The sequence below is a fragment of the Peromyscus leucopus genome, chromosome 2 (assembly GCF_004664715.2).
Source record: "Peromyscus leucopus breed LL Stock chromosome 2, UCI_PerLeu_2.1, whole genome shotgun sequence".
NCBI lineage: Eukaryota > Metazoa > Chordata > Mammalia > Rodentia > Cricetidae > Peromyscus > Peromyscus leucopus.
This window is the reverse complement of record NC_051064.1, coordinates 149,058,890-149,070,422: the sequence shown is the minus strand read 5'-3', so window position 1 is coordinate 149,070,422 and position 11,533 is coordinate 149,058,890. Positions and strand designations below refer to the sequence as shown.

The 11,533-nt window shown below is 46.0% G+C and overlaps 1 protein-coding gene across 1 annotated transcript; it reads left to right on the top strand.

Annotated features, from left to right (window-relative positions):
- Positions 1-633: 633 nt before the first annotated feature.
- Vamp3 (vesicle associated membrane protein 3) lies at positions 634-8,873 on the top strand. Its single transcript, XM_028883119.2, has 5 exons — positions 634-739; positions 2,627-2,711; positions 5,858-6,016; positions 6,680-6,731; positions 7,311-8,873. Coding segments are annotated over exons 1-5 (318 nt in total). The 5' UTR covers positions 634-737; the 3' UTR covers positions 7,331-8,873.
- The last annotated feature ends 2,660 nt before the right edge of the window (positions 8,874-11,533 follow it).

The following is an 11,533-nucleotide window of genomic DNA, read 5'->3' as shown; positions in this document are numbered from 1 at the left end:
ATCACCTCATTGGACCAAAAGTTGAGTACCTACTCTGCTAGGGCCAGAGGCTTACAGAAAAGAAGAAACTAAGAGTTCCCAATGTCAAGGCTCCCCTCAGGGATTGTAATAACCGTGCTGCGGCAAATATCTCATCTCTAGTGAGAAAATGAGAGGAGACTTATCCCAAACCCTGCGGTCAAGACTCCAAATGGACTTCCTATTGCCTTTCTCAGAAAGGAACTTTGGTTGTCTCCCCAGGACCACTAGATTATTCTGGAACATTAGGCACTTACGCTGTTTCTAATGTTGTCACGACCCAGGGACAACGTATGCAGGCTCAAAGGAATGTAAAACGCACCCATTCTTACTCTAAACTGCCTTTCCAGGGCTAGAGACAGGGCAGCGGCGACACTTGAGGAAGCTGCTGTGATTCATGGGCGTGGAGGAGCCGGTCCAAAGGCGCAGGCGCCGCGCCCTAGCCCCGCCCACTCCAGCGCGGGCGCGGCCTCCCCGCCGAGCTCTGACCCCTCCCACTCGGGTCTGCCGGGAGGTTACAGCCGCAGTGCTGCGCCGGGGTCGGACCCCTGCCCCGCCCACTTCCGGCGCGCCCTCCGCGGCTGGGAACGCCTCGTCGGTTCCTGTGCCGCCCCTGCTCGTGACGTCACCGCGGCCCCGCCCATCCCCACCGCCTCGGCTGCTCGCTGCACCAGTCCGCCGACCCTCGGCTAGACGCCACCGCCGCCGCCGCCGCCAAAATGTGAGTGACGCGCTGCGCTGCGAGGCGAGGCGGGCTCCGGGGGGCGGCGGCCCCCTCCCGGGACCCACGTCAGGCGTGCTGGCCGCCGCTCGGGGCCCGGACTCGGGTGGAGGCCTCGCGGGCCTGCGCGCAGCGCCCTGGGCCTGAGGTGGGCGGTGGCCCCGCGGTGCACTCTGCCCTCAGACGCTGCGGGCCGAGTCGTGGTGCCGCTCGTGGTGCCGCGACGTCCCGGAGTGCCCCGTGGCCGGCGGGCAGACGCCGAAGGGCGAGGGTGGGGCACCGGCTTGCAGAGGAAGCCGCCGTCACACCCCGTGGTTCCTTCCTCGAGGCGCTCGAGAGGGGCGGGGGCGACCGGGGGCGCTCGCTCTCCGCGCCGTGGTGCGGAGGCCGGGGCATGGCCAGGTGCTGAGGCCCAGGTGGCGTCCTCCGAGGAGCTGCCGCGCCCCCAGCATCACTTGGCCATGGGTTTCGCTTCCGTTTTAAGCAAAAAACACTCTTGTTTTGAAGTTGGTTTCTAGTGGTAACGTTCAGCAGGACTCGGTAATGTCCCTCTGCCCAAAGTTGACTCCACTTAAGAGGTACCTGGTAGGACTGCTTGTGCAAACGGCAGAGCCTGAGGTCTGTATTCAGAGAATGCATGCTCATTCTACATTTTTATAAGATGAGGGTGATAATATTGTCCTTTTCAAAGAGTATTAGGATTTAGAGAAGAGTAGACGGATACTGTTTCACCCCAGAGCACGGTTTCCATGTTTAGCTCTCAGACCCTGAATTCTGAGAGACAGTCATCCTGGTGTTAAACACGGTGCCCACTTAAAAGAACTGTTGTATCAACGATAGGACGACTGTTGTGTAGCGAGGCACATCTCAGGTACTGGCTTAGATACAGGGAAGAGTTTAATGGAGGCTTTTGGGACTTCAAAGCAAGAGTAGTAATGAAAAGTGGGCATGAGTGAAAAAGCATTCGATGAGCCTGTGGAAGATGAATGACTCTCCAGCAGAGAGAACCGCTTCAGCCCACCTTCCCGGTCACACAAACCCCTCCGTGCACTTTGAATCTACTGCTCCATTTTGGCTATTTTGTGATTGCTTCTTACTATTAAGTTCTTGCCGCAACAAAAAGAGCAGGAGAAAATATTGAATGCCTTTAAACAGTTGTGTGTTTTAAAGCATTTTTCTTTTATATTTATTTATTACTGTGTATACAGTGTTCTGCCTGCATGTATGCCTGCAGGCCAGAAGAGAACACCAGAACTCATTATAGATGGTTGTGAGCCACCATGTGAGCTGGGAATTGAACTCAGGTCCTCTGGAAAGAGCAGCCAGTGCTCTTAACCTCTGAGCCATCTCTCCAGCCCTAAAGCAATTAAAAAAAAAAACAAAAACAGAAAGTAGAGGTATCCAGTCTTGAGATCATTCACTTCATTGGCACAACAAATGTTTTAGACTTTGGTCACTATCAACTGGTACACAGTCTTGGGAAATATTGAGGGATTATTAAAAAATGCATTAGTGCCTTTCTTACTGCAGGTTTTTTTTTTTAATTTCATTATAAGGAATTAATAAGACTAAGTCCCAGCATAATGGTTTACACACACACACACACACACACACACACACACACACACACACCATGGTATATGTGTGCGAGCAGAGGACAGTTTCAGATGTCAGTCTTTGCCTACCACCTTATTTGAGACGGTATCTCTGTTCAGTGCTGTGTATGTGTCAGGCTAGCTGGCCCTCAGTTGCCCCAGAACTCTGATGTCTCCACCTCCCATCTCACCATAGGAGTGCTGGGATTACTTATTTGCCTTACCAAATCTAGTTTATGTTAAGTGCATTGGGAATCATAATATACTCATGGTTGTGCCTTACACCTTTCAGGTCCACAGGTGTGCCTTCAGGAAGTTCAAGTGCGGCCACTGGCAGTAATCGAAGACTCCAGCAGACACAAAACCAAGTAGATGAGGTACTGCTCTAAATTCTAGAATGTGAATTTCAAACAAACATGGGAATTCTGTAGAATTCTATCAGAAAAAGTCACTGGAGCTGGAGAGATGACTCAGGGGTTAGGAACACTTACTATTCTAGCAGAGGATCCACATTGGGTTACAAGTACACATATTTGGGCCACTCAGCTGTCTTTAACTCTTGCCTCCAAGGGCACCTGCATGCATTTGCACAGACACACACACACAATTGTAAAAAAATTCATGTTAGAAAAAAGAAAAAGCATTACCAATGAGTATAAATTTTGACTATATCAGAAGTCTTCTTTCTAGATGTGCATTTAGAGGACCACAGTGAAAATTCTGTGAGAAATTCAGACCAATATTTCCATATTCCTTTTTTTCATATTTTTTTTTTATGTGTATGAGCGTTTTGCCTGCATGTTTGTGTACTATGTGTGTGCAATGCCTGCAAAGGTCAGAAGAGGGCATTAAAACCTTTGGAACTGGAGTTGCAGAAGGTTGTCAGCTGCTCTGTCTGTTCTGGGCCGCAAACCCAGGTTCTCAGTAAGAGCAGCCAGTGCTCTTAACTGCTGAACCATCTCCCAGTTTCCTACTTCTGTATTCTTACAGGATTTTTCTGTGTAGCCCTGGCCGTCCTCAAACTCACTCTGTAGACCAGACTATCCCGAAATCAGAGATCACCTGCCTCTGCCTCTCAAGTGCTGGGACTAAAGGCATGCACCACCACCACCCAACACGATCTTTCTGCTTTTAATTGTCCTAAAACTAGTTATCTTAGATACTGTTATTAAATCATACAGTAAGATGTTGTTGTTTGTTTTTGCTCTTTTGGGGGGCCTGCCACCTAGCTTCCAAATAAATCACACTTGTAGGCTTATTCTTAATTATGAATGCTTGGCCTTAGCTTGACTTGTTTCTTGCCAGCTTTCCTTAACTTAAATTATCCTGTCTACCTTTTGCCTCTGAGCTTTTCCCCTTCTCTTCTATAAATCTTACTCTTACTCCATGGCTTGCTGTGTAGCTGGGTTGCTGGCCCCTGATGTCCTCCTCTTTCTCTGGCTCCTTCTCTCCCTTCTCCCAGATTTCTCCTTTATTATATTCTCAGGTGTTTTAGGCAGGCAGAGTAACACAGCTTCACAGAGTTAAACAAATGCAACATAAACAAAAGTAACATTAAAATAATGTTCTGTTGGCTAGTTTTATGTCAGCTTGACACCAGCTAGAGTCATTTTAGAAGAGGGAACCTCAATTGAGAAAATACCCCTGACCAGATTTGCCTGTGGGGACCAGATTTGCCTGTGGGCAAGCATTTTCTTGACTGATAATTGATGTGGAATGACCCAGCTTACTGTTGGGTGATGCCACCTCTGGGAAAGTGGTCCTGGATGGTGTAAGAAGCAGGCTGAGCAAGCCACAGGGAGCCAGCCAGTAAACAGCATTCCTCCATGACCTCTGCATCATCAGTTCCTGCCTTGACTGCCCTGTATGTTGGACTATTAGCTACAAGATGAATTAAACCCTTTCTGCCCCAAGTTGCTTTTGTTCATGGTGTTCTAGCACAACAATGGAAACCTAAAACAAGCTATAAAGCTTTACTTTTTTTTCTTCTAAGAGTTTTTATACTCTTAGCTCTTAAATTTAACTCACTGGTCTATTGAGTTCTTTTTCTATAGGAAATTAAACAGGAATCCAACTTCATTCTTTTATTATGGCTATTTAGTTGTGCCAGCACTGTTTGTTGAAAAGAATATCCTTTCTCCATTTGATGGTCTTAGCATCCTTTTGAAATTTAGTTGGCAGACTGAGAGTGTAGTTCAATGGTAGAACACTTGCCTAACCAACACAAGGACTTAGGTTCCATTCTTAGCTCCAGAATCGATCAATGAAGCAATAAATTGGTTCAGTTGGCTGTAATGTGTAGGCAGATTTCCAGATTCCCAGCTCTTTCCCACTGATCTTCTTCTGTCCTCTGCCATTATCACAGTTTCTATTGCTCTAGCTTTGTGGTGAGTTTTGAAATTGGGAAGTATGATCATAGTTTTTTTTTTTTTTTTAATATTGGCTTGCTTCTTCTCAGTTCTTCTTTGAAATTATATATGAAAAAAGCCACTGGAATTGTTATTACATGACAGTTTTTCTGAGGGGAAAAAGAGCTGTTGGGATTGTATTGACTTTGTCAGTCACTTGGAGAATATGGCCGTCTCCACAGCATTGTCTTCCCACATGCAAACATGGGTGTCTTCCCACTTACAAGACTTTAATTCTCACAGCAGTCTGTGTGTGTGCGCGCGCACGGTAGCAGAAGGGGTAGATGTACTTGAGTGGGCACAGATGTGCCATGGTATATGTATTGGGAGGTCAGAGGACAACTTTTCTTGGAGTTGCTTCTCTCATTCCACCTTGGTAAGGCAAAGTCTCTTGTTTTTGCCATGGCTATGCTATGAAATCCAGACAAACTGGCACATGGGCATTCCAGGTGATTCTCCTGCCCCTACTTCTCATCTTGCCTTAAGAGAGCAGGAATGACTGATAGGCACAGACCTGTCTCTAAAAGAATTAAGGTAGGGGAAGACATGCAAGTTCATCCACCACATGCAGAAGTCAGAGGACAACTTCAAGGGTCAGTTTTCTCTTTCCACTGTGTGGGTCCCAGGGATTGAACTCAGGTCATCAGACTGACCACAAGTACTTTTACCTGCTGAGTCATCTCGCCAGCCTCCTTTAAAAGAGTCTTAAGGGTTTTCTGTAGAATTTCTTACATGTAGCAATAGATGTCCTCTTCCTTTCCAACTAGGCTGTCTTTGTTTCCTTAACTGATTTCTTGCCCAGGACTGCCAGTGTAGTGTTGAACAGCCATGAAAGTGAGCACACTGTTCTGTTTCAGACCTTAGAGGAAGTTGAGTCTCTCACTGTGGTATGTAATACTAGTGTGGGTTTCCCAATACATACCCATCATTGAAGTTCCCTTCTATCCCTGGTTTGCTAAGTGGATTTACCTCAGAGGCCTGGGCCCCCTTTTTAACTGAGAGTTTAGCTTAAAGTAATAAAGTGCTGCTAACCTGGGGGAAAAAAGTGTCCTTAGAGTTCGTGTGTATTTTGTTCTTCCTCTCCTTTCTGTGTAACTGTAACCATGTCTGTTTAGGTGGTTGACATCATGAGAGTCAACGTGGACAAAGTGTTAGAAAGAGACCAGAAGCTCTCGGAGCTCGATGACCGTGCAGATGCACTGCAGGCAGGTGCTTCTCAGTTTGAAACAAGTGCTGCCAAGTTGAAGAGAAAGTATTGGTGGAAAAACTGCAAGGTAATGCTGTCTTGACAGACCTTCACTTCAGACCCCTCCATTGCAGAGTGTTGCGTTCTGTGACTCTGGGAAGCAGGTGGAATCTGAGCCAACTGCTGAGTCTACATCCCTTTTCCTTGCCTAGAACTAGGAATCCAGTCCCATGGTTTGTGCCTAAAGTTAAAAGATGTGCAGAATAGGACTGTCCCAAACCAGTCTTGGGCGTTAGACCCCACCCAGGTCCCTGAGAACACCAATAGGGGAGTTCTGGCTTCGGTGCTTAGTTTGCAGGCCATTCTGGGAATGGCTCCAATTTCAAACATCAGACGCTAAGGACTTCCATCTTACTCAACAAAAGAGGAGACAGCCACATACGACTATTACTCAAAGCAGGTTTATATAGTTAGCAAATGAGAACGTCTTTGATCAGATCTCAAATACTTCGGTCACGCTTTTTTTAGAAAGGATACATGGGACAAGCTCAGTAGCCTGTGTGGAAATTTGTGTCTTTCCAGAGGCCACAGAGGATTGGAACACTTTTGAAAGCCCATAACTAAATTTCAGACCTTAACTGAAAATATTAAATTTAGGTTTTAGAAATGATAAATTATTGCATACTGTAGCTGTTGCAGCAAACGCTGTCTGTCTGGTTTTGCAATGTTAAATGGACCTGTCTTGTTGCAGATGTGGGCGATAGGGATCAGTGTCCTGGTGATTGTGGTCATCATCATTGTTGGTGAGTTACCCTGTGTTCACTGATATTTGCATGTGCAGTAGCAAAGGGTGAAGGTTAGTTCATTCCAAGGTCTAAATATTTCTCTTTACCAAATACTTTGAATACTTGAGGGTGTTTGGGGTGGTGGTGTTGAGGGAAGTTTGAGGCAGGGTCTCACTGTTCAACCCAGGCTGGCCTTGAACTTGTAATCTTCTTGCCTCAACCTCTCAAGTGCTAGGATTATAGGCATGTGCCACCATACTGATCCTGAATATTTGAGTTTGTGTGATTAAAGTCTGGTGTTTTATATAGGTAGATAGATGGATGGATGGAGAATAGATATACATACATAGATGTAGACATTAATCCTTTGAGAATAGGGTATCTCATTCCTACTGACTGGTCAGTTTTTCTCTCCTATGCAGTTTTATGTTTCCTTTTGTGGAGTATAGTGATTAGCTGAGACCACCTTGATCCTTCCCAACTGGCCAAATCAATTTCTTCCTGTCCCTATGTAGACAATAGAAATTCCTATTGAGAAGCTATGTAGAAAGACTAAACTGCCTTTTTCACTGTTTCTAAATCTTCCCTGCTTCTTAGTGTGGAGTGTCTCTTCATGAAGAACCTGGTGAAACCAAAGCCCACTGTTCAGGAGCGTCTTCAAGACTTTCTACTTAGAACCTGCTGTGTTATTGAGCTTGTTTTTCCAAATGATTATTTTTGTTAGTTTACATACAGTTCAGTGCCTAGAAAATGTGCCTTTGTTTTAATATACACTCCAAACTGGGGGGTGTGCCCTATCTTGCACACATTTTGCACAGTGCCTTCACAGATGTATGCCCCGACTAGGAAAGAGGACTTCTGATGCTCCAGAGTGCTGGAGTCTGGGTGGATGTTGTCACTGACAACTTGCTGTGGATTCCAGGAAGGGAATTGTGTCCAGTTCAGCTGTCCCCACATCTGACATCGTCTTCAAAACCACATTTTAAACCTTTGGGTGATTAGATTACCAGCGCCTTTCGAGAAGAACACTACTGCCTAATACAAATTGGTGACAATAACAGGGTGTGCCTTATTTTGATACTTGGCTCATTTTCGTTAAGAGGACCCTCCTTTTTGTAAGCATTACTGACTCTTGCTGTATTAAGATGCTCTCATGTTAGGTGTGAAGATGTTTACTTTCTTGTTCTTGTTGTGTATCGCGTCTAAAAGAGTATTTTAATCAGAAATAACCCTTGAAAAAGTTTTTGTAGGACTATGACCAAAGTTTCTTTTTTGCCAAAACTGAAATACGATGTCCGTTAAGTCTGTCCCTAATAGATTTAAGTAAGTGCCAAATGTAACTCAGGTTGTCCTTCAAGGAAAAAGTGTTTATACTGTGTGAGCCTTCAACATTTTCACAGTCCTTCATGTGAAATGCTGTAGATGATACTCCTTCAAATTTGGTTTCTTTCATAGAGCTATAGAAGTGAGCTAAAGCAAGCAGTTTGCAGACTGAACGAGAGGCTGTGGCCTCTAGTGCAATGTGAGCAGCAGCTCCGCAGCCTCACAGAGTCATTAGCAAAGACCGGAGCTCTTGAATCCTATTTACTGCTTTTACTCATACTCCGCTTCCTAAATCAGTCCTCTGTATTATGCCTGAGGTGAGGCATTGGTCGCTTACAAGTGGATAGCTAACCAGAGATACCTGTTGCTCTAAAGACATAGCTGTTGCCATCTGAGACACTTTGGTTGTGTATATGAGACTTTCATCAAGGTGTGGTTCAAAGACGGCGTTCAGGCATGAATGTGAATAAGAAAGCAGGGAGGGAGACACGGGCTTTCTTTGCTTGTGGCAGTGCCTCTACAATGTCCTGGAATCTGTGTTTGTGTGCAAAGTGGCACCAGTCAAGATGGAACAGAATCTGGTTCCAGTTTTTTATTTGTTCCCTAACATTACTGAAACAGTACAAATATTGAAAGCATGTCCCACTATGGGAAAGCAACATCAGCCTGGGGCCTCTGTCTTGGTCTGACCCCACAACCTTGGTGCTGTCTCCTCCATACTCAGACCCATGTAACTCACTGGCTTCTGTGTTAACACAGTAATACCTCGCTTGTCTGTGCATTCAGCTGGGAACTTTCCCGCTATGAAATCCTGAATAAAGTTGTTTATTAACATGATCCTGTCTTGTGTTCCTTAGAGTGGGGTGGATACACCTGATCCATTTCCTAAAACTTCTTCCCCTTGCTGTCCCTGCCTTTCCCTCACAAACTACTTTTTCTTTCTTACCCACCCCCACTAGGAGTAGCTGCAGATCCCATCCCATGTTAGGGTTCTCTAGAAAAACAGAACTGACAAAATGAATATATATTCAAAGAAGACTAATTAGATTGGCTTGTGTGATATGGTCTGCCTCACACTGGAGAGGCTGAAAATGAAGAGACTCTAGCGAGCTTGATCACAGTAAGCATGGCTCTGGCAGGCCTTGCCCTTCTCTCCCATTCCCTCTGCTTTGCTAAAAATATTAGATCACATTTCTAAAGCCAGCCCCTAAGATCTATTCCCTTATTTGGCCACATCCTCCTCCTGAGGCTGGCTACCAAAGTCCATCTATCAAAGTATTGAAGTCCAGCAATCAAGAGCCCCCTTGTAACTACCCTAATTAACATATCCAATCAAAATCAACCACCTCATCCTAACACGGGGTTTCCCTTTTTCTCTTTATAAACTCATTTGCCAGTGGGTCACGTCTGTCTCCTCTCTGTCCAGAGGCAGTCCTTTGTCCCTCCAGGAAAACACGCCTGTCCCATCTACCTTGCTCCCTTCCCCTGCTTCCTCATCCTCTACCCCCTGTCTCTGTCTTATTCCCTGCCATTTGTTCCTCTGGGGCACATAAATCTGCTTTGTACTGAGAGCTTGGCCTTGGGGTGTGCTGAGCCAATCCCAATCCAGACCCACCATTCTCTTCCAGAGAAACTGGTATCTGTTCAGTTCATGAGGCTGAGGGCTTGCTTCAGCAGTTCCAATCTGGCACTACAGGCATGGAGGATTCCTGGAAAACCTCATGTTGAAATCCAAAAAGCTGAGTTCTGATCATAGCAAAGTGCAGCAACACCAGGGTAGAACTTGCCAGTGAGTGAGGCTCATAGGCAAAAAGCAGAGCATCCATCTTCCATCATCATTATCTGGGCTGCCACCAAAAGTTGCTGCCTAAATTTAGGGTAGGTCTGAGCAAGAAAGTCCATCAGGAATGCCCAGCAGGTTGCCTTTCAGTTGGTTCCAAATCCAATGAAGTCTACGACTGAAATTAACCATCATACCCCAAATGAAAAGTGCTTTTCGGTGTAGAGGTGAGATAGGAGCTGGCTTGCAGTTAGTCAGGATATGGCCTATGGGTTACTTAAATATGGTCTTCTAGAAGTAATCTGGAAAGGTGGCCCTGGTATACAACACCACCACCAGCCAGATAAATTTGGATAGGTGAGGGATGTTCCAAATGTGTGGCTCCCCCCCACACCAGCAAGCATCTGTATTTGCCTTCCTTTCAATGCACACTCCCTCATTCCTCCACACCTGGAAACAACATAATATAGACCAAGTGGGGTTTTGCTTATGTTTACAATATGAAAGTCTACTTTCCCTTAAGTACAAGCCCTACCACAGTGTGGCCCTTCCTTTCTCACCCACTCTCATACCATTTCAAGTTCTCAGCAACTAACCTGTTCTACACCAAGATGGCCTGGCAGGTACAATACCGTTCAGTTCTGTGGAAGTGTTCACCCACATCCCTCATTCCAAGGCATCACTCAAGTTCAGTCTCCCCTTCTCAATGAAAACTTATCCTCCAGGCCATTTCCCAGGCCTCTTGCCTCCTCCCTTAACCTCTATCCTTTCCATCCCACCAGCTTATTTTATTTACTATCATCTCAACTTTCTTGACGTTCAGGAGTCACTGTGAGGGATTTTTGTCCTGTCTGCAGGGAGTGCAGTAATCTCTGCCCAGGTGTGCACTCAATAGCTGTGTCGTGAATGCTTCTGGAAGAAGAGCTTGACAGGAGAGTGATCCGGTGTGGAGAGAGACTTTGAAAATGAGTGATTTGTTCAATACATAATGTGGATAACTGCCCTCTGGCACTTTCCCTTCTTTGACCTAGAACATCTTTCATTCATCCCCCCCCCAAAAAAAACCTGAGTGTACTTATTTCTTTAGACTTAATTATTTATGTGTTGTGTATGTCTGGATATGTGCATGTGCTTTTATCGATGAGGGCGTGGGATCCCCTGGAGCTTGGTATTAGGGGTACTTGTGAGGCACCTGATAGAGGGTGCCTGGGAACCATCCAATGAAAGCAGTAGGCGCTCTGCTGCGCCATCTCCTGCCCGCCCCCCACCTCCCACCCCCGTGTCTTGGTGTACCCAGGCAGCAGAGGGCTCTGCCCTGTTCATTTCATTTAGGAAGATATGAATAGTTACATAAAATGAGCGTCCCGGCTGTTTCCTCGAAAAGAGAGCATCTTTTACATATGTTTATCTTCCTCCTGTTGCCAAATGGATCTGTAACTTCAGGGCAGCCCGGGAAGTTACCTTGTACCATTAAACTTCTATTTCTGAAAATTCGGTTGGATTCTGTGGGGGTTCATTCGCCTATAGCTGGCAGGCGGGAGGAGACAGCAAGTTCAGAAAAGATTAAAACAATGGGAAACCAAGGAGATCCTTCACTGCAAAGCATTGCATCCCTGGGCACTACCGCAGTTCGCCCGGGAAGCCTCAGTGGCCAGAGGACCCAGAAGTGCCACAGGGAAACCGGGTTCCACTCACCTGTCGGCCGCTCAGGCCACGC

What these genes read in the sequence shown, in the direction of transcription:
- Vamp3 (XM_028883119.2), top strand. An exon ending in CACAAAACCAAGTAGATGAG is followed by an intron (nt 2,712 to 5,857) that starts GTACTGCTCTAA and finishes ATGTCTGTTTAG; the next exon opens with GTGGTTGACATCATGAGAGT. An exon ending in TGTGGTCATCATCATTGTTG is followed by an intron (nt 6,732 to 7,310) that starts GTGAGTTACCCT and finishes CCTGCTTCTTAG; the next exon opens with TGTGGAGTGTCTCTTCATGA.